This window comes from Rhinatrema bivittatum, chromosome 9 (assembly GCF_901001135.1).
Source record: "Rhinatrema bivittatum chromosome 9, aRhiBiv1.1, whole genome shotgun sequence".
NCBI lineage: Eukaryota > Metazoa > Chordata > Amphibia > Gymnophiona > Rhinatrematidae > Rhinatrema > Rhinatrema bivittatum.
Window position 1 is genome coordinate 209,668,054 of NC_042623.1, and position 26,803 is coordinate 209,694,856.

The window sequence follows — 26,803 nt, forward strand, 5'->3', positions numbered from 1 at the left end:
CCAACCCTGATGAATCTACATTGGCTACCTATCTCTCAAAGAATCAAATACAAGACATTATCTATTCTTCATAATGAAATATACAAAGATAATAACTTTCCACTTGATTGCATGATTAAACTCCACAAACCACCACGGTCAACAAGAATCTCTAATAAATTACAGCTAATCATACCCCCTCTCTCAGATGCGAGATTATCTATCACCAGGAATCGAGCTTTCTCTATAGCTGGTCCTATAGAATGGAACTCCCTACCAACATATTTAAGCTCAATAAGGGATACTAAATCCTTTAAAAAAGAACTTAAAACCTGACTTTTTAAGCAAGCATTCACAGTCTAAACTTGATGTCCACCCTCATTCATTGGTAATTTGCCTTTGTAAGAACCCTAACCCTCTCCTCCTCTCTTTACTTCCATTTCGCTTAAATCTTCCCCACTCTTTCCTCCCCTCTTTATTTTCTCCCCTTTCTTACCTTTAATTACCCTGCCCTTACACTTTTAATTTTTCTATTTCACCCCTCCTCACCTCCATTCTGACTTCTCCTTACTCTTAAACTTTTATCCCCTTATACATCAGAAAACCCATTTATTCGATACTTGCTTTATTTATGTTATATAATGATGTTCTTTATAACTCTGCTTTAGCCGAGATGTTAATTATAATACTAATGTTTTATGTTACTAAATGTTTCAATGTATGAAGTTGTTCATTGTAAACCGGAGTGAAGGCTTCTCGCTATACTTCGGTATAAAAAAGAACCTAAATAAATAAATAAATAAATAAAGTCTCGCTGGCCACAGCTGAACCAGAGCGTTGATCACTGTGGAGCCGAACTCCCTCCGGTGGCTGAAAAACCTGTTCGCCTTGGCATTCTTCTGCATTGTCATGAGATTGAACTGGAGACAAAGGCCTCCGCTGATAGCTCCCATTCCCCCTGGTCCAGCTGTTGTCTGCTGAGATAGTCTGCCTGCACATTGTCCACACCTGCCATGTGGGAAGCTGCTAGTGCTGTTAGATGAAGTTCTGCCCAGGCAAAGAGTTCCTGAATCACCTGAGCCACCAAACGACTCTTCATTCTGCCCTGTTGATTGATATCAGCCACTGTCACCACATTGTTCGAGAACACATGTACCACACATCCCTGAATCTGATGAAGAATAAACAGCAACGCCCTGCGGACCGCTCTTGTTTTCAGATGGTTGATTGATCAGGGCGCCTCCATTGGTGACCACTGCCTTTGGGCTGTATAACCCTGACATACCACTCCCCAACCGCTGAAGCTGGCATCTGTGGTCACCACCAGCCAGTCCGGAAGTTCCAGATCTACTCCTTTCTCCAAACTGGGATGCAAAAGCCATCACGAAAGACTGGATCTGGATTCTTCCTGAAATGATAACGGTAGCTGAAAACTCCCCGACAACGGATTCCAATGGGACAGGAGCACCTTCTGAAGAGGTCACATGTGAGCAAAGGCCCATTGCACCCAATACGGTATAGAGACCATGAAATCTAGCACTTGTAAATAATCCCAGAGTTTGGGGACCCCCAGATCCCGAAGACAAACCACCTGCAACTGCAACTTGATAACACTTTCTGGAGTAAGAAACACTGCCTAACTGGGTGTCAAATCGCGCTCCCAGAAAATCCAATGACTGAGATTGCTCTTCTCCAGGTTTATCATCAGCCCAGGGACCATGGACGCTCCTTCACCCGTCGAATGGAACAGTGACACTCCACCTCTAACTCTGCCCAAATGAGCGAATTGTCTAGGTATAGATGCACTAGTATCCCTTCCTTTCTGAGGGCCGCTGCTACCACCACCATCACCTTTGTGAACATTCTTGGTGCAGTAGCCAGCCCAAAAGGAAGAGTTCAAAACTGAAAATGCTCTCTTAGCATCATGAAGTGTAGAAACTTGGTCTACTTGGATGGGAATATGAAGATAATGCCTTCGTTAGATCCAAGGAGGCGAGAAATTCCCCCTTGCGCACCACTGCAATCACCATTCACAACATCTCTATCTGAAAGTGCGGCACCCATAAGGCTGCACTGACCTTTTGCAGATCTAAAATGGGATTGCCTCTCGCTTTCTTTGAGACAAGCATTGAGACTCCAGGAAGGCTTCTCTGACTGGGCGCGAAAATTCTAAGGCGTAGCCGTCCTTTACTACCTCAAGGTCCCATTGGTCCAATGTGATCTTGATCCACTCCCCATAAAAGCGGGATAATCTTCCCCCTAAAACCTCTACAGAATAGTGGACCCCCATGGCCTCATTGCGAGGACTTTCCTCTTCCAGTCCCCTGAACGGAAGAGTTTTTAGAGTGTCTGCTGGAACCCTGAAAGGAGTGCTGCCTTCCCAAGGTCTGCTTCTGTCCAGAGCATGAAACACTCTTGCCGGAATGAAAACTCCTCATATCCCAAAAACGGGGACAGGAAGGAAAATTCTTCCTATCCTCCAGCAACCTGTTTCCTTTTGACTCCCCCAGCTGCTTCAACAGCTTATCGAGGTCTTCACTGAACAGCATCTTCACCGAACAGCAGCTTCCCCTTAAAAGGAAGACAACAGAATTGGGTGTTGGACCACATATCCACCAACCAATTTCACAACCACAAAAGACGACACACCATAACCACTGAGATCTCACTCCTGGCTGATGTATGCACCAGTTCATACAGCACGTCCACCACATAGGCTACCCCAGCCTCCAACAAGAACTAGCTGTCTGGGAGGAGTCCTGCTCCTGAGCTTTCTGTACCTAGCATAAACATGCCCTCTGCATAAGACTACCACAGAGAGTCATTCACAGACTCAAGGCGGAGACTTTAAACATGTATTTTAACTGAATCTCTAGATTACTGTCCTGTGCATCTCTCAGTGTTGCCAACCCCACCACTGCAATAGTCGTCTTCTTGGTCACTGGCGAGACTGAAGCATCCACTTTAGGAATCGTCAACAGGTTCATGATCTTCTCCTACAGTAGGTATTACTTAGCCATTGCCCCACTGAACTCAAGGCCTACTTCAGGAGAATCCCACTTCCGATTAACCTTCTTGGGCACTGGAAAAGCCCTAGGAGGTCCATGCAGGTCCTCTAGAACTGGGTGCACCCCTTCATTGTCCAAATCCTATCAGGTGATCTTGAGTACTAATTCCTCCAGGATCTGCAGAATAAGTGGCCGCAATGGACAACCCTAGGATCATCTCCTTCTGCCACGGCACTTCATCTGTATCCTGGGCATCTTTGTCCGCATCCGTATTGGCATCAGTATCGGCAACCAGATCCCCCTGTAGAATACCATCCACCGGACCAATGTCCTCCAGATCATCCGCCGGATCCTCCTGTAGGACATCAGATTCATCCTCATCCAGACCTGTAGTTTGCGCAAGACCCAGGCATCTAAGTAAGCCCCCAGACCACAAGCCTCCAGCAACCCCTGCTGGGACCATCTTCGCCCTTTTAGAAGAGCACCACTGCTGCTGGTCCAAGGTCCACTTCCACCCTGCCTCCTTCCTTGCCAGATAGGCTTTGTGAAAGGGTAGAATAAAATCTACTGAGACATCTTCCATCTTAGCGAAATCCTCAGCTTGCATGCTGTCCTCCGACTCCTCCCCACCCCCCCCACCCCATGATCCTGTGGTGCTTGCTGCTTGCAGGGGGAGGGGAATCCCTGGGTGCACCTGCTTCCTATTGTGCGCCTCAGCCACCCTAGCTGCATCCCGAATCCCCCAAGGGGATTTTGTAGCAGGCCTTGATGACCCAGGAGCTTTCCTCCTGCTGCCTGCCCCGGAGAAGGTTCCTTCCCCCCCCCCCCCCCCCCTCGAGGCACAATAAGAGCAGATCACGGCTGAATTAAGGTGGCCACACCACGAGCCGCACAATTTACAGGGTTCCCCCACAGAGAGAAGCCGGTGCCATCTTAGCAGCGTACATGGCTCGATTGCAGCACATGCAGTTGATGAAGATCGCCGAGCTACACGATAGCAAGAGCCCAGCTGCCGGCATGACTCACCCTCCTCAAACTGCTCCAGACCCAGGGGATGAGGAGAACCTGAAAATCTCACTCCCCGCGGTGCCTCCTGTTCCCGCTGAAGCCTCCCACTGCTGATAGGCCTTGCCTGCAAGTCAGGCTTAATTTTGTTTTTTTAATACTGGCAAAGGCTCTGGAGAGGAGACCACGGAAAGACAGAGGGAACCAGACCACTGGCTATCAGTCCTTCCAGATGTTGCAGGCAGAGATCAGACAGGGATTACCAATCCCCTGCTTGCCCAGCTCCACCTGAGGGATGGCCCATGAAGGCGCCTAACACCTCAGGGAGATCTTCCAATAAGTCCTTTATCCTTGCTTACTTTTTTTTTTTTTTAATTTCTTGCAGACTGCAGGTTTGCACCTCTACCATCTGCTGGAGACAGAGAAATACTGAGGAACTGCAGGTGGCACTCTTGGTTATATAGCAGTGCCTGAAAAGTTTTTATTCTCTGCCTCCATCTGCTGGTAGGGATGCATAACCCACTTGTATGGGCTGATCTGGGGTATGAACAGGAATGTATGACTCTGCACCTTTTTGTATCAAAGCTAAAATGTCAAACTCTTGTCCTCTCCTTGAACTGTTTTAGATCATTCCTACTGCCTACTGTCTCAGTGATGCCCAATCTATTGCAGAATTTAGTGTCATATGCAAAAAGATATTTTTTCCTAGTAACCCTATCACAATAGCATTCACAGGGATATTGAACAGAACCAGCCACAGCACCAATCCCTGAGGCTAATCACCCTTCCATTTCCCACTATCTTCTGTCATCTGACACTCAGCCATTCTAATCCCGGAGAATACCATGAGGCCCACCACTAGGCTACTCTGTTTACTTAGGAGCCTCCTATGCAGAATAACATCATAAGCTTTGCTGAAATCCAAGTAAACCACAACCATGGCTGCATGCCTCTGGTCTAATTCTCTGATCACCCTATGAAAGAAAGGGATCAGATTTGTGTGACATTATCTCCCACTGAAAGAACCATGATCCTTCTGATCTTGTAATCTGTAATTGTATATTTGTTTAATTGTTCAATCTGTTTGATGTAATTTTCTGTTCCTTGTTCTGTGTAAACCGAAGTGGTATGCACTAGTGCATGAACTCCGGTATATAAAAGCCTTTAAATAAATAAATAAATAAATCTGATGGATTCTTCACTCTCCCTTCCAGCCCAGATTGTTTCATTGAAATACTGCAGGATTTCCAGAAGCTTTTCATTTTTCAAATACATTCAAAATAAAAAAACTTCAATTCTTTATAATGAAATCATATATTCTTTTAAGACTTTGATATAGTTACTGCAAGTTACCTATGTGACCACGAACCTGCAAAAAGGAGACAGATCTTTTTACAGGACACCATTCTAATAAAAGAGATACCTATTTCCTGAAGAAAAACTATTCACATGTGCAGAAAAAGAAAATTATTACTTACCTGCTAATTTTCATTCCTGTAGTACCATGGATCAGTCCAGACAGTGGGTTATGTCCCCAATCCAGCAGATGGAGTCAGCACAAGCTTTGAGGGGGCGTCACCATAAGTACTACTACCCCCTCTGCAGGAGTTCAGTATCGAGTATATCAAAGCCCGAGTAGAAACCCCCGAAGGATCAAGTTTGTGGAAACAGATAATTAAAACAATTGTAACCGCAACAAGTAACTGCAAACATCCTACCAACTTGTAGGGAGTTGTGAAAAACAGCAAAAAAGGAAAAGACTGTGAAGACACAGAGCACTGTGAACAGGAAATAGCGCAGAGCTGAGCAGGATCAAGAACCCAAAACGTGGTGGGCGTCTGGACTGATCCATGGTACTACAGGAACGAAAATTAGCAGGTAAGTAATAATTTTCTTTTCCCTGTACGTACCTGGATCAGTCCAGACCGTGGGATGTACCCAAGCTTCCCTAAATTGGGTGGGGTCCTGCGAGGCCTGCTCGGAGAACCTGCTCGCCAAAGTGTCCAGAGACCGAAGAGGCGAGGTGCAGACGATAGTGCCTCGAGAACGTGTGTAACAATTTCCAGGTGGCTGCTCTACAAATTTCTTGAGAGGATACCGAGCGAGACTCCGCCCAGGAAGCCGCCTGAGAACGTGTAGAATGCGCGACGATGCCGGGTGGGGGAGTCCGTCCCGCCCCAATGTAGGAAGCAGCAATGCCGGCCTTCAACCATCTGGCAATGGTAGCCTTCGAGGCCTGAGACCCCTTCTTAGGTCCGGACCAGAGTACGAAGAGATGGTCAGAGATCCGGAACTCATTTGTAGCCTCCAGGTAGAGGCGCAGAGTGCGCTTGACATCCAAGAGATGGAGAGATTTCGGCTCTGAGGAGGAGAAGGACGGCAGCTCCACCGTCTGGTTCACATGGAATGCAGAAACCACCTTCGGAAGGAAGGAGGGAACGGTGCGAAGCGAAACTCCAGAGTCGGGAAAAACGGAGATAAGGCTCTCTACACGACAGAGCCTGCAGCTCCGAGATGCGTCGAGCGGAACAGATGGCCACAAGAAAACCAGTCTTGAGAGTGAGATCCTTTATCGTTGCGCTGCGCAGCGGCTCGAACGGTGGTCCCGACAGGGAGCGAAGCACAAGGTTAAGACACCAGGAGGGACAAGGGTCCCGCAACGGAGGACGCATATGCTTGACACCCTTGAGAAAATGAGCAATGTCAGGATGCTGTAGAAGAGAGCCCCCATCGCTCAACAGCGAACCAAGGGCGGCCACCTGAACCCGTAGTGAATTATAGGCGAGCCCTTTTTCCACTCCCGCCTGTAGAAACTGAAGTATCTGAGGTACAGACGCCTTAGCGGGTCTCGTGGCCTGGCTGGTACACCACAGCTCGAACACCTTCCAGACCCGAACATAGGCCGCCGACGTTGATGTTTTTCGTGCCCGCAATAGCGTGGATACTACCGCCCCTACCGCCCCAACGCCGGAGGCGGCGCCTCTCAAAAGCCAGGCCGCAAGACAGAAGAGTTCTGCCTGCTCGAAAAATACCGGACCCTGATGTAGGAGCTGGGGGAGGTGCCCCAGCCTGATTGGCCCGTCGATCACCAGCTGTAGCAGGTCTGCAAACCAGGGTCGCCTGGGCCATTCCGGAGCGACGAAGACCACAGTCCCCTGATGGCTTTCTATTCTGCGGAGCATCCTGCCCACCAGGGGCCACGGTGGAAAAGCGTAGAGCAGAAGATGTGGGGGCCACGGAAGGACCAGGGCATCCACTCCCTCCACGCCGCGCTCTCTCCGGCGACTGAAGAAGTGTGGAGCCTTGGCGTTGAGAGCGGATGCCATCAGATCCAGGTGGGGGGCCCCCCACCGATGGACGATAAGTTGCATCGCTTTGTCGGAGAGAGACCACTCTCCTGGGTCCAGCAGTTGACGACTGAGGAAGTCCGCCTGGACGTTGTCCACCCCGGCGATGTGCGAGGCCGCTAGCCGGACGAGATGACGCTCCGCCCATTGCATCAGTAGCGCCGCCTCGAGCGCGACCTGCGGGCTGCGCGTGCCTCCTTGTCGGTTGATGTAGGCCACGGTGGTAGCGTTGTCCGATAGAATTCTGACTTCCCGGTTCTGAAGAAGCGGGAGGAAATGTCGCAGAGCTAGCCGGACCGCTCTGGTTTCCAGACGGTTGATTGACCACTTCGCCTCCACCGCGGACCACGTCCCCTGCGTGGCACTTCGATCGCATACTGCACCCCAGCCTGCTAGACTGGCATCGGTCGTCACCACCACCCAATCTGGCAGATCGAGGGACACGCCCCGGGCCAGGTTCGGAGGATCCAACCACCAGCCCAGACTGTCCCTGGCATTCTGTGGGAGCGGGAGAATCATCTGGTAGTCCTGTGATACTGGTTTCCACCAGGAGAGGAGCGCCCACTGTAAGGTCCTGAGGTGCGCGAAAGCCCAAGGTACAAGGTCGATGGTGGACCCCATCACTCCCAGGAGTTGTAGGTAGTCCCAGGAGGTGGGCTCTGGTAACGCAGAGAACCGTCGTGTGTGATCCCGCAAGGATTGAGCCTTGTCCTGGCGCAGAAAAACTTTGCCCAGTAGGGTGTCGAAGGTCGCCCCCAAGAAATCCAGGCGTTGCGAGGGAGTGAGGGAGCTCTTGGAGAAGTTCACTACCCATCCCAGGGAATGTAGAAACCGTACTACTCGAGTCACCGCTGAGCGTCCATGATCGAATGACTTCGCCCGGATGAGCCAATCGTCCAGATAAGGATGAACCAGGATGCCTTCCTTCCGGAGAGCTGCAGCCACGACTATCATGATCTTGGTGAAGGTGCGCGGCACCGTCGCCAATCCGAACGGGAGAGCCGTGAACTGAAAATGCTGGTCCAGGATTTTGAAACGAAGGAAACTGTGGTGGTCCGGGCGGTTGGGAATGTGCAGGTAGGCCTCCGTTAAGTCCAGGGAGGCGAGAAACTCCCCCCGATGTACCGCCGCAATCACTGATCGGAGCGTTTCCATGCGGAACCGAACGACTCGAAGGGATTTGTTGACTTCCTTGAGGTCTAGTATAGGCCGGAAGGAACCGTCCTTCTTTGGCACGACGAAATAGATGGAATAGTGGCCCGAGCCCACCTTTCCGAAGGGCACGGGCGCAATAGCGCCAATCTCCCGGAGTCTGTCCAGAGTCAGCTGCACCGCCCTTCTTTTGAGGTCCGAGCTACAGGGAGAAAAGATGAACCTTCCCTGCGGGGGGCGGACAAATTCCAATGCGTAGCCGTGTTTTATGGTATCCAGGACCCACTGGTCTGAGGTGATCCGCGCCCACTCCGCGTAGAAAAACGTTAGCCGGCCCACAATCCTGGGGACAGGGGAGTGGGCGAGACTGGCATCATTGTGAAGACTTGTTAGGGGGGTTCCCGGGTCCGGGAGTAGTGCGTGCGGGCCAACGCCCGCGAAAGGAGCGCGACCAGGGCTGAGACCTGGGGGCGGATGGCCGGGCGCCCGCCTGTCTGTATCCCCTGTAGCGCCGCTGCGCTCTGGCTCTGGTCCGAGAAGAAGAAAACGCTCTGGATGGACGAAATCGATCCTCCGGCAGCCGATAAACAACGTTCTCCCCCAGGGACTTGATGATCTGATCCAAATCTGATCCAAAAGGGGAGGTGAAAGAAGCTATTTTAGCCAAAAGATCTTCATTCAAAAATTGGAAGAAGGATCCAACAGAAGAAAATAGGATAAAGCATAAACATTGGCAAGTTAAATGTAAGACATTGATAAGACAGGCTAAGAGAGAATTTGAAAAGAAGTTGGCTGTAGAGGCAAAAACTCACAGTAAAAACTTTTTTAAATATATCCGAAGCAGAAAGCCTGTGAGGGAGTCAGTTGGACCGTTAGATGATCGAGGGGTTAAAGGGGCACTTAGAGAAGATAAGGCCATCGCGGAAAGATTAAATGATTTCTTTGCTTCGGTGTTTACTGAAGAGGATGTTGGGGAGGTACCCGTAATGGAGAAGGTTTTCATGGGTAATGATTCAGATGGACTGAATCAAATCACGGTGAACCTAGAAGATGTGGTAGGCCTGATTGACAAACTGAAGAGTAGTAAATCACCTGGACCGGATGGTATACACCCCAGAGTTCTGAAGGAACTAAAAAATGAAATTTCAGACCTATTAGTAAAAATGTGTAACTTATCATTAAAATCATCCATTGTACCTGAAGACTGGAGGATAGCAAATGTAACCCCAATATTTACAAAGGGCTCCAGGGGCGATCCGGGAAACTACAGACCGGTTAGCCTGACTTCAGTGCCAGGAAAAATAGTGGAAAGTGTTCTAAACATCAAAATCACAGAACATATAGAAAGACATGGTTTAATGGAACAAAGTCAGCATGGCTTTACCCAAGGCAAGTCTTGCCTCACAAATCTGCTTCACTTTTTTGAAGGAGTTAATAAACATGTGGATAAAGGTGAACCGGTAGATATAGTATACTTGGATTTTCAGAAGGCGTTTGACAAAGTTCCTCATGAGAGGCTTCTAGGAAAAGTAAAAAGTCATGGGATAGGTGGCGATGTGCTTTCGTGGATTGCAAACTGGCTAAAAGACAGGAAACAGAGAGTAGGATTAAATGGGCAATTTTCTCAGTGGAAGGGAGTGGACAGTGGAGTGCCTCAGGGATCTGTATTGGGACCCTTACTGTTCAATATATTTATAAATGATCTGGAAAGAAATACGACGAGTGAGATAATCAAATTTGCAGATGACACAAAATTGTTCAGAGTAGTTAAATCACAAGCAGATTGTGATAAATTGCAGGAAGACCTTGTGAGACTGGAAAATTGGGCATCCAAATGGCAGATGAAATTTAATGTGGATAAGTGCAAGGTGATGCATATAGGGAAAAATAACCCATGCTATAATTACACGATGTTGGGTTCCATATTAGGTGCTACAACCCAAGAAAGAGATCTAGGTGTCATAGTGGATAACACATTGAAATCGTCGGTTCAGTGTGCTGCGGCAGTCAAAAAAGCAAACAGAATGTTGGGAATTATTAGAAAAGGAATGATGAATAAAACGGAAAATGTCATAATGCCTCTGTATCGCTCCATGGTGAGACCGCACCTTGAATACTGTGTACAATTCTGGTCGCCGCATCTCAAAAAAGATATAATTGCGATGGAGAAGGTACAGAGAAGGGCTACCAAAATGATAAGGGGAATGGAACAACTCCCCTATGAGGAAAGACTAAAGAGGTTAGGACTTTTCAGCTTGGAGAAGAGACGACTGAGGGGGGATATGATAGAGGTGTTTAAAATCATGAGAGATCTAGAACGGGTAGATGTGAATCGGTTATTTACTCTTTCGGATAGTAGAAAGACTAGGGGACACTCCATGAAGTTAGCATGGGGCACATTTAAAACTAATCGGAGAAAGTTCTTTTTTACTCAACGCACAATTAAACTCTGGAATTTGTTGCCAGAGAATGTAGTTCGTGCAGTTAGTATAGCTGTGTTTAAAAAAGGATTGGATAAGTTCTTGGAGGAGAAGTCCATTACCTGCTATTAAGTTCACTTAGGGGCGGATTTTCAGAGCCCTGCTCGCGTAAATCCGCCCAAAACCGGGCGGATTTACGCGAGCAGGGCCCTGCGCGCCGGGAAGCCTATTTTACATAGGCCTCCCGGCGCGCGCAGAGCCCCGGGACTCGCGTAAGTCCCGGGGTTCTCGGAGGGGGGCGTGTCGGGGGGCGGGCCCGGTCGTCGCGGCGTTCCGGGGGCGTGTCGGCAGCGTTTTGGGGGCGGGTATGGGGGCGTGGCTACGGCCCGGGGGCGTGGCCGCGCCCTCCGTACCCGCTCCCAGGTCGCGGCCCGGCGCGCAGCAGGCCCGCTGGCGCGCGGGGATTTACGTCTCCCTCCGGGAGGCGTAAATCCCCCGACAAAGGTAAGGGGGGGGGGTAGACAGGGCCGGGTGGGTGGGTTAGGTAGGGGAAGGGAGGGTAAGGTGAGGGGAGGGCAAAGGAAAGTTCCCTCCGAGGCCGCTCCGATTTCGGAGCGGCCTTGGAGGGAACGGGGGGAGGCAGCGCGGCTCGGCGCGCGCAGGCTATACAAAATCGATAGCCTTGCGCGCGCCGATCCAGGATTTTAGTGGATACGCGCGGCTCCGCGCGTATCTACTAAAATCCAGCGTACTTTTGCTTGAGTCTGATGCGCAAGCAAAAGTAGGCTGATCGCGCTTCTTTTAAAATCTACCCCATAGAGAATAGCCACTGCCATTAGCAATGGTTACATGGAATAGACTTAGTTTTTGGGTACTTGCCAGGTTCTTATGGCCTGGATTGGCCACTGTTGGAAACAGGATGCTGGGCTTGATGGACCCTTGGTCTGACCCAGTATGGCATTTTCTTATGTTCTTATGTTCTTAAGAGGAACTTGCCCCTGAAGGGGAGAGAGCCCAGACTGGACTTCGAGGACGTATCTGCCGCCCAGTTGCCTAGCCATAGTAGTCAGCGTGCCGCCACTACTGATACCATGGATCTTGCGAGGACCCGAAAAAGAACGTAAGAGGCGTCTGCCCCATACGCCACTGCGGCCTCCAGCCGATCCGCCTGTGCAGCCTCATCGGCCGGCAGATTCTGAGACGTGAGGAGTTGTTGTACCCAAAGGAGACTAGCCCGCTGGGCAAGCGAACTGCACATCACCGCCCGCATGCTTAGCGCGGAGACCTCAAAGACCCACTTAAGGAAAACCTCCAACTTACGATCCTGTGTGTCTCGCAATGCCGCACCTCCCCTTACTGGGATAGTCGTCCTCTTCGTGACCGCCGACACTGCGGAGTCCACCTTTGGGACCTTGATGAGGTCCAGAAAATCTTCAGGGAGCGGGTACAGCTTTTCCATTGCCCGGCTGCTCTTCAGGGAGGCCTTCGGGGTATCCCATTCCCTGGTGAGAAGTTGTAAAAACGAGTCATGGATAGGAAAAGCCCGAGCCCTCGGCCGAAGCGCTGCCAGGACCGGATCTCCCTTCTTTGAGGAGGTGACGACAGCGGGAGCCACTGGAGCAGGCGGGTCCGGTGGAGGGTCCAAATCTAATTCCTGAATGATCTGCGGGATGAGGTCGTCCAGTTCTTCCCTCTGGAAGAGGCGTAGGGTACGCGGATCATCCCCTTCTTGCGTGCCGTCCCCTTGGCCCCCGTCCGGGAGGTCAGGTCCCTGTCCCGCTGGGTCGGGCACCGCCCCCACTGCCGCTGGCGCCGAACGGACCCGAGTAGGAGGACGTGAGGCCCCCGCTCCCGAAGGGTCGGGGGGGGGGCCGGCGCCGAGGGCGACATCCGTGGGATCTTAGGGGGGGGGGTCCCACAGGTGTGTCCAGTCCCTGTAGATAAGCGGTATGCATGAGCAGGATAAACTCCGGAGAGAATCCCGGCCTGCCCGGGTGCATTTCGAGGGGCGGCGTGGTTCCTGCTCCCTGGCTCTGGGTGCTTGGTTCCTGCACCAGAATGGGGGGGGCGCCCCCGCTTGTAGAGTCTTCCCGAGAGACGTTCTCCCTCGTGGCCTGCACCTCCGGGCGCTCAGAATGTAAGCTGGCCCCCGTTCCCGCCAAAAATGGCGGAGTGGCCGGCCCGCGCCGCCCGGGCAAAAAAGAAAATTCAGTCAGGGACTGTGAGGTACCTTCCCCCCCGGGAAGGCATCGTGCACAGATGCCCTCCCGGGAAATGCGGGACCCCGGGTCGCCGCAGGCCGCACAGTGCGACGGCCGCGGCATCGGGATCGCCGGGGGAGAGATGAAAAACGGCGGCAAAAAAGAGCAAAAGCCTCGGGGGGGGCCACGCGCACGAAAGCGCCGCTGCGGGGGGGCCCGGGCGGCCCGCACTGCCCGCTGTCCGAAATTACAGGAGGGTGCCGCGGGGGGGCCTTCCTGGCCACACAACCCGCCCCAGAAGTCTTTCCCAAGCGCGGCAGCAGCCCACGAGGAGCTGCAAAATGGCCGCGGGTGAGTGAAGAAAAACGAAGAGGCCGGCACTACCGGCTTTCGCGGGCACCGGGAGCTGTGCTGTGAAGAAAAACTACAGAGGAATAAAACTTACTTACCCCTGCTGCAACGACAAAGAAAACAGCACGGCTGCAGAAAAGAGACAGGAGAGATATTGTCACTCCCCAAAAGGTGAAAGGACCCTGCTTTACTTTTTTTTTTTTTTTAAACTTTATACAAGACTTGATACAAACTTGATCCAGAGAAAAAGGCAGCAAAATAATCAAGCAAAAGAAGTGAGAAAGAAGGAAAAGGAGGAGAAGCCTGATTCCCCTACTCGCATCTGCTGGAGTCAGAAGATACTGAACTCCTGCAGAGGGGGTAGTAGGATATATGGATACGCCCCCTCAAAGCTTGTGCTGACTCCATCTGCTGGATTGGGGACATAACCCACTGTCTGGACTGATCCAGGTACGTACAGGGAATTATAAGTAATTAGAATTCTAGCTCATTGTGAGGTTATTTTGTTAGAACATAAGAAAATACGATGTACCATGCTAAGTCGGATCAAAGGTACAATGAGCCCAGCATCCTGTCTCTGATAATGACCAATGCGGGTCATTAGGTGGTACCCAGCAGATCCCAAAGAGTGGCATCCAATTCTTTGTTGCACATTTCCAGAGATAAGCATTGGGTTTCCCGTAGTTCACGTGGCTAAGAATAGTTAATGGACTTTTCCTCCATAAACTTGTCCATGCCCCTTTAAACTCAGCTAAACTACATGCCCTGACTGGCTGCAGCCTCTAGCAAAAAAAAATCCATGATTGTGCATGGAGGGAAAAAATTATTTTCTCCAATTTGTTTAAAATCTGCTTACCTGTTTGCTTCATGGAGTGCCCCTCATCTTTGTGGGTCATTTACTAAGCCACAGCATTTTCACCTCTGGGGAAAACATTGTGGGCTTTACTAAACTGTAGTGCTTGATACCACAGCTTATTAAATCCCCGTGCTATTTTCCCCAGAGGTAAAATACAGTGGGGAAAAATGCCGCAGCTTAGAAGAGCCCCCAACAAAACTGCATGATGGTGGCCTCTGGCTGTGGGGAAAATCAAGGCTGTGACTGGGCGAGTGTATTCCCTTCTGTTTTCCTTTTCTCTATACCGTGTGAGTTTTATAAGTTATATTTAACAGCCTTACCTAGCATTCCAAGATGTTCTTCTTCAGGAGATCTCTCCTTGCGTGTTGTAAAGGTGCCATCTGTGTATTCAGCATAAACTGCCTTCTTATAAGTTCCTCCAATTTTTTTTTCATCTTGTTTGAAAAACACCTGTGATTCACTAGACATTTTAAAAAGAAACAACTTTAAAAATTAGAATACAATTACAAGTCAGATTGGTGTGCAAGAGGCTTAGGTACCAATAAGCATTTATTGTGCCACATATAAAAATACATTCATAAAGATTTACATAGAAACACAGAAACATAGAAATGACAGCAGAAAGGGATCAAATGATCCACCCAGTCTGCCCAGCAAGCTTATGCCAGTATCTCCTACACTGTGCAAGTTACCCTCATGCTTATCAGTTTCCCAGACCGTAAAAGTCAGGTCCCTTGGATGCACCTCTACCATCTGCTGGAGGCAGAGAAATACTGAGGGACTGCAGAAGGCACTCTCAGTTAAGTAGCAGTGCCTCAAAGTTTTGTTCTCTGCCTCCATCTGCTGGTAGGGATGCATAAACCCACTTGTCTGGACTGATCTGGGGTATGAACAGGAAAATGAAATTTCAAACCTATTTCAAATAATTTGTAACCTATCATTAAAATCATCTGTTGTGCCTGAAGATTGGAAGATGGCCAATGTAACCCCGATATTTAAAAAGGGCTCCAGGGGTAATCAGGAAACTATAGACCAGTGAGCTTGACTTCAGTGCCGGGAAAAATTGTGGAAACATAAAGAATAAAATCACAAAACATTTAGATAGACATGGTTTAATGGGACACAGCCAGCATGGACTTACCCAAAGGAAGTTTTGCCTCACAAATCTCCTACATTTTTTTTGAAGGAGTGAATAAACATGTGGACAAAAGTGAACTGGTAGATGTGGTGTATTTGGATTTTCAGAAGGCATTCGACAAAGTCCCACATGAGAGGCTTCTATGAAAACTAAAAAGTCATGGGATAGGAGGCAATGTCCTTTTGTGGATTTCAAGTTGGTTAAAAGACAGGAAACAGAGAGTAGGATTAAATGGTCTGTTTTCACTGTGGAAAAAGGTAAACAGTGGAGTGCCTCAGGGATTTGTATTTAGACTGGTGCTCTTTAATATATTTATAAATGATCTGGAAAGGGGTACAACGAGTGAGGTGATCAAATTTGCAGATGACACAAAATTATGCAAAGTAGTTAAATCTCAAGCGGATTGTGATAAATTGCAGAAGGACCTTGCACGACTGGAAGATTGGGCTTCCAAATGGCAGATGAAATTTAACGTGGACAAGTGCAAAGTGATGCATATAGGGAAAAATAATCCTTGCTGTAGTTACACGATGTTAAATTCTATCTTAGGAATTATCCCCCAGGAAAGAGATCTAGGCGTCATAGTGGATAATACTTTGAAATCATCAGCTCAGTGTGCTGTGGCGATCAAAAAAACAAACAGAATGTTAGGAATAATTAAGAAGGGAATGGCAAATAAAATGATGAATGTCATAATGCCTCTGTATCGCTCCATGGTGAGACCACATCTTGAATACTGTGTGCAATTCTAGTTACTGCATTTCAAAAAAGATAATAGTTAAGTGCAGAGAAGGGTGACCAAAATGATAAGGGGCATGGAACGGCTGCCCTATGAGGTAAGGCTAAGGAAGTTGGGACTGTTCACTTTGAGAAGAGACAACTTAGGGGGGATATGATAGAGGTCTACAAAGTCATGAAAGGACTTGAAAAAGTTAATGTAAATTGGTTATTTACTCTCTCAGCTAACAGAAGGACTAAGGGGCTCTCCATGAAGTTAGCAGGTAGCTCATTTAAAACAAATCAAAGAAAATTCTTTTTCAGTCAGCGCATAGTTAAGCTCTGGAATTCATTGTCAGAGGATGTGGTTACAGCAGTTAGTGTAACTGGGTTTAAAAAAGGTTAGGATAAGTTCCTAGAGGAAAAATCCATAAACTGCTATTAATCAATAAGGATTAGTAGCTTGAGATTTATTTAATGTTTGGGTAATTGCCAGGTACTTGTGACTTGGATTGGCCACTGTTGGAAACAGGATACTGGGCTTGATGACCTGACCCGTATGGCATGTTCTTTTGGAAGTCGGCAAGACCTAAGGGGAAGTGATGCCTGTAAGTAGCTCCAGAGTTGGGCCAGGAGCTGCATCTGCCTACAGAAGGGGGTGATTTGCCTGGAGAGCTTGTCAAGTGTGTGTGAAGTTGGAAGAGAGACCTTGGAAAAGAGGCTTTGGGGTGGGCGGAAGGAGAAATTGTGGAAAAGAGACTGTGGTGAATTAAACAGGGTCTGCAGAGGACCTGGAAGAATAAAAAATAAGAGGAAATGGAATTTGGATGTGGAAAGAAAGAGGACTGTGGTTTGATACCTGACCAGTATGATCCGTCACCTGACTTCTGAAATGGACGGTGATTTGAGCACAATGATTTTTCCAATGCTATTTTGGTCTTCTCAAATAAAACTCTCTAATTTATAAAGCACAATTGGAGCTTGAACATTGGGTTTTTTTGTAAGCGTGTCCTCAGCCTTGCAGGTAGACTTGATCCCAGCCCATGGTACCTGGAGCTCTTAAGTGATTCCCCACCCTAGCAGAGCTGCTCTAATGCTCCCCAGGGCTGGGAGGGGGACCCTTAGGAAGCTGGGGTTACACATACATATAACCAGAGGCATTGCTGGAAACTTAAAAAAATCAGGGCTCAAGCCCAGAGGTCCCCTCCTTCACAGATGTTGATATTTAAAACAACTCAACAGTCGTGATTTCCACTCCACCCTACCCTGAGAATGATCCTGTAGAAACATATAATTGGACATCAGACTTTTGAATATAAAATTCAAAATGCCCATGCAAGGGTGAGGGGGGGGGGGGGAGGAATTAAGAGTGCAGAGGGAGAAAGTCGAGGAGGAGGAAAAGAAGAGCAGATGAGGAAGAGGAGATTAGGAGAATGAGAGAAATGGGAGATTGAGAGAAAACGGTGGTGACTGCTGAGGGTGGGAGAAGAGTCTGTGGTGTGTGTAGGCTTGGGGTGGGGATGGAGGATATGGAGCAGGAGGATGGTGGGGATGAGACAGAACTGGAGAGAAGGATGACTGATGGGATGTTGAGCCTTCCCTAGCTTTTGTTTCAGCCACATGAGTCTTTCCTATGCCCACATTACCTGCTCCTCGTCAGTCGGACTCACAGCCCACTGTGTTCTGTTTTTTCTTTTTTTGCTCGGGGGTGCTGTAATTTGTCTTGAGTTCGGCACCCCCAATCATTTTCAGAAGTTGGCTCCTATGTACAAGAGTTAGATTTGCATATATTGGAGACCCAGCGCACATGGACATGCAATTTTATAATTTGCACGCGCTGCCCTGGGGCTGAAGTAAGTTGCGCGTGCCGGCCAACTGCCGGCGCGCGATCCCCGGCACAGCAGCAAATGGCCGCTGTGCCGGAGGCCTCTGGCCATGCCCCCACCTTACCCCCGGACCGCCCCGCCCCTCCCCCGGCCCACCCCTTTTTGCAAGCCCCGGGACTTACACGCATCCCGGGGCTTTACGCGCGTCGCAGGGCCTTTTGAAAATCCGGCCCAGTGTGAATAGATGTGCCTCCAGGAGAGGGTTGGGAAACACTGGTGTTTATGAAACATACTTGGTTCTGTTTTGTGTTTGAGAAAAGAAACATTTCATTCAGATTTCTCTGGAAAAACTATAATAAAATAGAAGGCAAAGTAAAATATGCTTGAAAAGTAACACCTGCAAACGTCCGCTGTAGTGGGATTCTCTAGCAACCTGAAAAAGCATGAGTTTAGTAGAGAAAGCTTACTTCCTTGTAACACATTCTACAGGTGATTTGTACCTTATTTAAGAAACTTGTACCTGTCTGGATGGTCTAACGCCAGTCCAGTGAATTGGTCTATCCCAGATGGGCCATAATTCCAAAAGATTTCCTCAGCTGCGATGTAATACTGTTGTATGTTTGCTTTCTGAAAGGCTCCAAGATTCATTTTTGCACTTTCTTTTACTTCATAAATGGCCTGCATCCCGCCTGAAAATTGAAATCAGAAAAGAATGAAAAGGGCCACTCTGAGAAACTATCGCACAGTGTGGTTTTATTTTCAGAGGTATCCAAAAAGGCTTTTGTAGGAACTGTGACAAACACATCCCATTGACAGGGAGAAAAGAAGTAAGAGAATTCATTTTAGCATAAACAAATAAAAAAGCTAAATAGCAAAACTTGTGTGAAAGTTTGACTTAAGACTTGATTCGAGATTTTGATGTTCCTAGGCAGGTACTGGAGAGCAGAGAGCGGGTCACAATGCCATGGCAGTGGCTTTTTGAAGTGCTGCTGGCCCACAGCCCTAAAGCAAGTAGGAGCAAGTTCTCTTTGGCTTGACTATTTGGTCCCCTTCAAAGTGTGGTAACCTAGGCAGTTGCATCTGTCATACATATGCCTAAACCTGGGCCTGGTTGGACTCCCAGTACACTCTGGGGGACTACTGGGGAGATAAGGGCAAGGAGCAAAAAGAGAGCAGGAGAAAAGGTGACGTCCATGAGAGGAAAGAAAGAGCATTGGAAGAAAGATGGAGAAAATGGAAGAGCAGAGACAGAATCAGTCCGGGGGGGGGGGGGGGGGGGGGGAGAGAGAAGGAAGCTAGCGCAGAAGATAAGAATACTCTGCCAGCAGGTGTAACAACGTAGAGAAATGGAATAAGAAAGGGGCAGGTAGGGCTTGTTGTAGCACTGACAACACCCAGTGCAAGAGCCAAGAATGGTTGGTACCTTCCATGGTCACCCCTTGCAGCCCTACAAGTGGTAGCACCCTGCTGACTGGGGGAGCACCAGAACACCATGCACGGTGGCAACGTAATTTCAAAGCTGCTGCCTTACCCCTGACGCGGTGACACCTTGTGCAACCACACAGGGTGTGCTCTTGGAGACAGGAGCTAGATTAAACCAGCCAGCTGTGCAAAAAAATCCCAGATGACTCAAAAACTTTGTTTCATTGGCTAAATGATGTTCTTTCAACAAGGCTAATATGAAGTTAGATTGAAAAACATATCATAGCAAGATGAGCAATAGAAACACATCTTAGACCTACAAACTGTCCCATATAATGCCCTGATCCCTTAATAGATAAATCAAACATACCTGTGTCGCAGTCCATAAGCCACTGTTTGCCAGACCTACCCTATTGACCCTACAAAGAGCTTTTCAGGATATCTATAATGAATATACATGAGATACATTTGCATAAAAATGTGATGGCAGAAAAAGACTATACAGCTTATCTAGTTTGCCCATCCACGCCAACTGCTCAGCTCTACAATCCTTATCATTCCCTCAGAAATCCCCTGTGCTTGTCCTATTATACTTTCTTGACTTCAGATACTATCCTTGTCTCTACTACTTCCTTTGTGTAAAGAAATATTTCCTTAGATTATTCCTAAATCTAAACCCTTTCATTCTCATCCCTTGACCTCTCATTCCGGAGCCTCATTTCTGTTCAAAGAGACCCCCTCCTATGCATAGAAACATTATTTATTTATTTATTTGTAAGGTTTTATATACCGTCATTTAGAAAAATTCCATCATAACGGTTTACAAAGTAACTAATTAAAATAAAAAACCTCTCAGAAGAAAGCCAAGGAAAGGTATAAAATAATCTTGTAAAACAATAACAATAATTCATAACAAATATTCAAACCTTGGAAGTATTTAAATGTCTCTGTCATATCTCTTCTATCCTGCCTTCCCTCTAGGGTTGATATCTAGGGTTGATACGCCCTCACTCCTCCTCTAGACCCATCAGAGGAGCATATAAAGGCACACTCTATGTACCTTCAACAAAATCCTCGCATCATAAACGTGCCATATCTACAGCAGGCCCCATTCAATGGAATGCGCTCCCACCAGACATTCGGCTTGAGTTCTGCCACTCTTCATTCAAAAAAAAACTTAAAACCTGGCTCTTTAGCCAAGCTTTTCCAGGACCATGATCATCATTTTTTCCCCTCCAACCAGCAAGAACATATCTTCTTCACAAACCCCCATTTTCCATACCACTACCTACTTCGGTATCTAATCTCTTGCTGCAGGACACTTGAGACTTTCTCACTTATACGTTATAATTTTTATGCTCAATAAGACCTGTCAACTTAATTGTTTAAGTCTTTTTTTTTTTTTTTCTCCTTTATCTTTTGGTCATCAATGTTACAACGTTATTGTTAAATTTTGAACTTATGTACACTGTTCCAAGTTTCATAACCTTGTTCTATGTAATGCCTTTTGGCAATTTTCATGTTCTGTTTCAATGTAAACCGATGTGATCTTTATTTCATATAGGAACACCGGTATATAAAAATCTAAAAATAAATAAATAAATAAATATCTTTATGTCTCTCCCCATATCCTTTAAAATGAAGATCACTGACCATTTTAGCAGCCGCCTTCTGGACCAACTCCATCGTTTTTATATCCTTTTGAAGGTGCTGTCTCCTGTATTGTACACAATATTCCAAGGGAGGACTCACTAGGGACCTGTGTATGGAGCAATATCACCTCTCTGTCTGCTGACCATTCCTCTCCCTATACACCCAAGCATCTTTCTGGCTTTTGCCGTCACCTTATCCTCTTGTTTGGCCACCTTAAGATCATCAGGTACAATCAGCCTCAAATCCCTCTCTTGTTTCACTCATAGAAGATGTTCGCCCCTGTAGTGAACCACTCACTTAGGTTTATGCAGCCCAAATGCATGACCCTGCATTTTTCTGCATTAAATTGTAGCTGCCAAAATCTGGACTATTCCTCAAGCTTTGCTAGATCCCGCTTCATGATTTTCACACCTTCCTAGGAATCTACCCTATTGCCGATTCTGGTATTATCCACAAATAGACAAACCTTTCCCAACAGTCCTTAAGCAATATTGCTTGTGAAAATATTGAAACGAACCGGTCCAATAGCTGATCCCTGCAGCACACCAGTATATCAAAAGTCATGTTTTAAACCATTCCAAAAAAATGGGTTCTTTAAGAAATTAATGTAGAAGCGTTTTAGGGAGGGGTAAAATCAACTTTCTATAGTCAATCAACCATATTGCCACTGTATCCAAGTGGTAGTATATTTTATTTACTAGAGGATTAGGTTTTTTAAAAATTGCACTGTTGTTCCATGTCTAGAACATACCTTGGTTAGATGAGTATAAATTTATAAATAAATAAATCTGTTGATACAGGCTCCTGCCCAGGGCCGGTGCAAGGGTATTAGGTGCCCTAGGCGAAACGTCAGCTATGCCACCCCCCCCCCCCCCGCCTCCACACACAATTAACTTACATTGTGCATTAATGAAAATAACGAAGTCTGTATTTATAACAGAACACTTATTTGACGTTTTTATGCCATGTAAACCATTGAGATGATTTGTCTTATCGACGGTATAGAAACTTTTATAAATAAATAAATAAAAATAAATAAAATAAACATAAACCAAAGCTATACTTGTTGCTCAAACAAAAAAAGCAGACACATCACATAATATTAAATAATTAAAATGGCAGTCAATCAAGAAAAATAAACTTAAAAAGCCACCTTTACCTACCCCCCTCCAGCAGCTCTCCTACTCCTCTTCCATGCAGGCTGTAGTACACACCAGAAGCAGCAGTAGTGGCTAAGCTCTATACTCATGGTCCTCATGGTCCTCTTCCTTAAGGCCCATGTCTCTCACACACACACCATATCAGTCATGCCCCCATGACCAGTTTCTGTCTCTCACACACCAATCATCTCCCAAACAGTCTTTGACAAACACACCAGTCACCTTCCTGAACAGTTTCTCTCATGCCATACACACACAGGCTTCCCACTCCCGTGTTCCACTTACATATATGGGCTTCTCACTCTCATAATCACTTTCTCTTTCTCACACACACTCACCAGTCTCTCACTCTCATGCTTGTTCTCTCCACATGCACAGGCTTCTCATTCCCATAATCACTTTCTTTCTCTCACACACATACACACTCACCAGTCACCTGATCTCTCTCATGCATACACACACACAGGCTTCCCACTCCCATGTTCTCTTTCAGATATACAGGCTTCTCACTCCCATGCTGTATCTCACACACTCCCAGCTTTCTCACTCCCATGCTCACTCTTCACATGCACAGGCTTCTCATTCCCATAATCACTTTCTTTCTCTCTCACACATACACACAAACACACACCAGTCACCTGTTCTGTCTTACATATACAGACTTCTCCCTCCCATGCTGTGTCTCACACACACCCAGGTTCTCACTCCCATGCTCACTCTCTTCACATGCACAGACTTCTCATTCCCATAATCACTTTCTCTCTGTTACACACACACACACACATACACCAGTCTCTCTCTCATTTCCATGCTCGCTCTCCAGGTGCACAGGCTTCTCATTCCCTGAATCACATTCTCTCTCTCTCACATTCACATACACACCAGTCACACCGTCACCTTACCAACCAGTCTCTCTCTCATACGTGCACACACACACAGGCTTCCCACTCCCATGCTCTCTCTCACATAATCAGGCTTCTCACTCCAATGCTTTCTTTCACATACACCCCCACAACACCAGGCTTCTTACTCCCATGCTTTCTCACATACCCAGAGTTCACATTTCCATGCTTTTTCTCTCTTTCACACACACACACACACACACACACACACACACACATCAGTCACATCCCTGACTGTCTCACACTCTCACACATCAGTCATCTCCTTGAGCAGTCACTTTCATTGTCTCTCACATATACACATACATCAGCTCTCTGACCAGTTTCTCTCAATCACACACACATGCTCTCGATCAAATACATTCTCTCACTTACACACAGGCTCTCAATCACACACACATTCTCTCAATCACACACAGGCAGGCTGGCTGCTTCTCTCTCTTTCTCTCACTCACTTCCCCCCCCCCCCCCCCCAAAATGGTAGCTGCAACAGCCTCCTCCTCCAGCCACCGCAGGCCAAAAAGGAAGAATCCCATCGGCCGCGGGAGGCTCATGCTGCTGACTCCTTTCCCGATTACTTGCTGCTTCAATTGCTCGGGGGCCGATGCTGCTGTCGCCGCTATTTTTTTCATGCGGCACCGCTCTTTTCCCGTCGATAGCAGGCTGAATTAGCCCTGCTGTAATGAGACCTGTCCGTCAGGCACAGTATGCGGAGCTTCCCAAAGTGATGTCAGAGCTGTGCTCTGAGGCTGCGCGTGGGTTCCCGCGCTGGAATAACGACTCTCCTCAGTCTGTTTTTCCGCGCGCAGGAATCGCACGCGGAGCTTCGGACCTCCTCAGCATCAAAGTAAGAATGTCAAAAATCACTTTAAAAGAAAAACCCCGACCGTCGGGCTTCAAGCCCTGTCGATGTGGGAAGGTCATGTCCCTCACGGACACCCACGACACTTGTTATAGGTGTCTCGGGGCCGACCATGATATCGCAAACTGCACCTCATGCGGACGCATGTCCCCGAGAGCGCGGAGAATCAGGGCGGAACGTATGGACTTTTAAAAAAATCTCCAAGATAGTTCCCGGTCAGTTTCGGATACTAGATCATCCCCAGGACCTGCTTTAACTAAAACCCCATTGAAACGTAGAAAGGATTCCACTGACCGAGACTCGGAACGGCAAATAAAATTAAAACGGCATGAGGAGCGGAGACATTCCACTCATCCGCCCTCAAAAGCCACACGCCAGCCCCGACACTCTCCAGCTGCTTCTCCAACAGCTCACAGCCAAAGAGAAACACCAAAGAAGCGGAGATCGCGTTCTCCCATACCTTCGCGGGCTCGCCCTGTGGAGGCGCGTACCGCCCATAAGGTGCGCCACCGACGCGGCGCTCATTCATCTTCGACGCCAGATGTGACGCATGCTACGCCGCCCGACGCGAGGCACGTGACGCCGACCAACGCGACACGCTCTACGGCGCCGACCGATAAGACGCACCCTGCTGCGCAGACCGACGAGACGCATCCTGCTGCGCCAATCGACGCGACGCACTCTGCACTGACAGGCACACAGCGCTCTACACCGCGAAAAGATCGTGTGCCTGTACACACAAATGGCGACGGCAGGATACATGGCAGGGAAGCCTCCCTTGCTCCTCATGCGAATAAATTCGGCATAGACCAATCTCACACACCTTTGCCAGTCAAAAGACGGACGATCGAACCTCCGATCATAAACAAGGCGAGTTTATTACGACCGAATCCTCTTTCCCACAGATTCAGACGCTTATATTCTGACGAACACCGTTCGGACATTCGTTCTCAGAAATTGTCCACGTCCTCCGATAAATATGACTCAGACCTCTCTCACAGCTCCAAAAGACGAAGGTCTGTTAACCCATGCCAGGAACCGTTATTTAAAAAACGTGCATTGCCAATCGAGACGCGCACTCTAAAACACATGCAATCACAACCGGCTTCTGATATATTGAAGGCAAAAATTCTCACACCACAGGATACCACGCCTGCCAAAAAGCACATGACAACAGAAACTAGAGATGCGTTCAAAACGCTTTCTTTAGCGTTGGCAGGGTTTTATGAGACCATGACAACGGCATATTCCATTCCTACGTCTCCCATTAAAGGTAAACTCCCTTCACCGGTACGCTCCATCACTACCTCACCGGAACCAATGAGCCTGCAGGGAATGGACGACATATCAATCTCAGTCCATAATATGGTACCAATCCTTCTATCTCCTTCTTCATCACATGGAACACCTACGGAAGGGGCAGCAGCAGACCCTGCGAACTCCCCCAGGAGTGACCATCACACTCACGTCACAAATCCATCCCCTGCCTCCTCTACCGGCTACCCTTCCGAACCGGATGCGGAGCCAAATGAGCCATATTCCCCACCCGAGGATTTAACCTATCCGAAATTCCCGGAAAAGATGGGGAAAGCATTGAACATCACTGTCCAGAAACGCCCTGACCCTCGGGCCGAAAACCTGGATTTATTAAAAATCTTCGACACTCCCAATGAACCCACTTCTCTACCATCACATACAGTTCTTGATGCTTTATTGGAAAAATCCTGGGACACCCCATTCACAGTTCCAGCGGTATCAAGGAAAATTGACGTTAAATATAAATTACAACAATCACAATATTATTCTACTACGCAGCTTCCTCATTCCTCATTAGTGGTAGAATCAGCCATGGGTAAAGTCCGTAAGAATAAACTTTATTCTTCTTCTCCACCCTTGAAGGATATGAGAACCTTGGATGACTTTGCAAAGCGGGCATACCAGAGTTCCATGCTCACTGCGAGAATACATCAGCATCAGTTCTACTTAGCACAGTACATATATGGATGTGTGCAACGTATAAAAACGGACCCAGATCTACCGGATCCTACGCCAGTCATCGACATGGAAGAGGGAATCCGCCATCTACTTCGCACCATCTACGAAGGATTTGATACCACCTCACGGATTTCGGCAAGTGCTATTGCGGCCCGTCGACTGGCATGGCTCAAGGCGAGCTCGATCAGAGAGGATGTGCACAATAAACTGGCCAACCTTCCCTGTCAAGGAGACAACCTCTTTGGGGAAAAGTTACAAGAAACAGTATCCCAACTTAAAGAACAATCGGCGGCGGTACAATCTCTTACAAACCAGCCACCCTACCAATCAACTTGACGTTTTTTCTCACAATATAGAAGACAACCTTTCCAGCGTAGACCTTATCGTCAATTTTCGTCGTACCGCACACCTCCCTATCAGCCTTATCAGCGACCTGCCACTCTACAAAACCAAGCTCGAAGAGGCAGAGGACGAACACAGAGACCACAGCAACAACAACAACAGCAAACAACAACACTTAAACCCACACAGTCTTTTTAGTAATTCAGCAGCCACCATTACTTCACCTGCCGGCGGGAAGAATCTCTTTCTATTACCAACAATAGGCAGCTATAACCACGGATCGATGGGTTCTCAATATAGTGCAACAAGGGTACAAAATTCCCTTCCAACAACAACCAATTCTTCCCCACCCACCCTCCAGAACATATCAAACCAACACAGCGGAAATCCGACAGGAACTAAACAAATTGCTTCAGCAACAAGCAATACAAATCCTGCCACAGAATTCCTGGAATACAGGATTCTAC

At 47.9% G+C, this 26,803-nt stretch overlaps 1 protein-coding gene across 2 annotated transcripts in view; it reads right to left on the minus strand.

Annotated features, from left to right (window-relative positions):
• CP (ceruloplasmin) overlaps positions 1-26,803 on the minus strand; it is a 151,617-nt gene that overhangs the window by 76,022 nt on the left and 48,792 nt on the right. For both annotated transcript variants that reach the window (XM_029616513.1, XM_029616512.1), the window contains exons 6-7: positions 18,521-18,689; positions 14,640-14,779 (exon numbers count right to left, since the gene is read on the minus strand). In XM_029616513.1, coding sequence (XP_029472373.1) covers positions 14,640-14,779; positions 18,521-18,689 — 309 coding nt within the window. The remainder of the gene's footprint in view (positions 1-14,639; positions 14,780-18,520; positions 18,690-26,803) is intronic.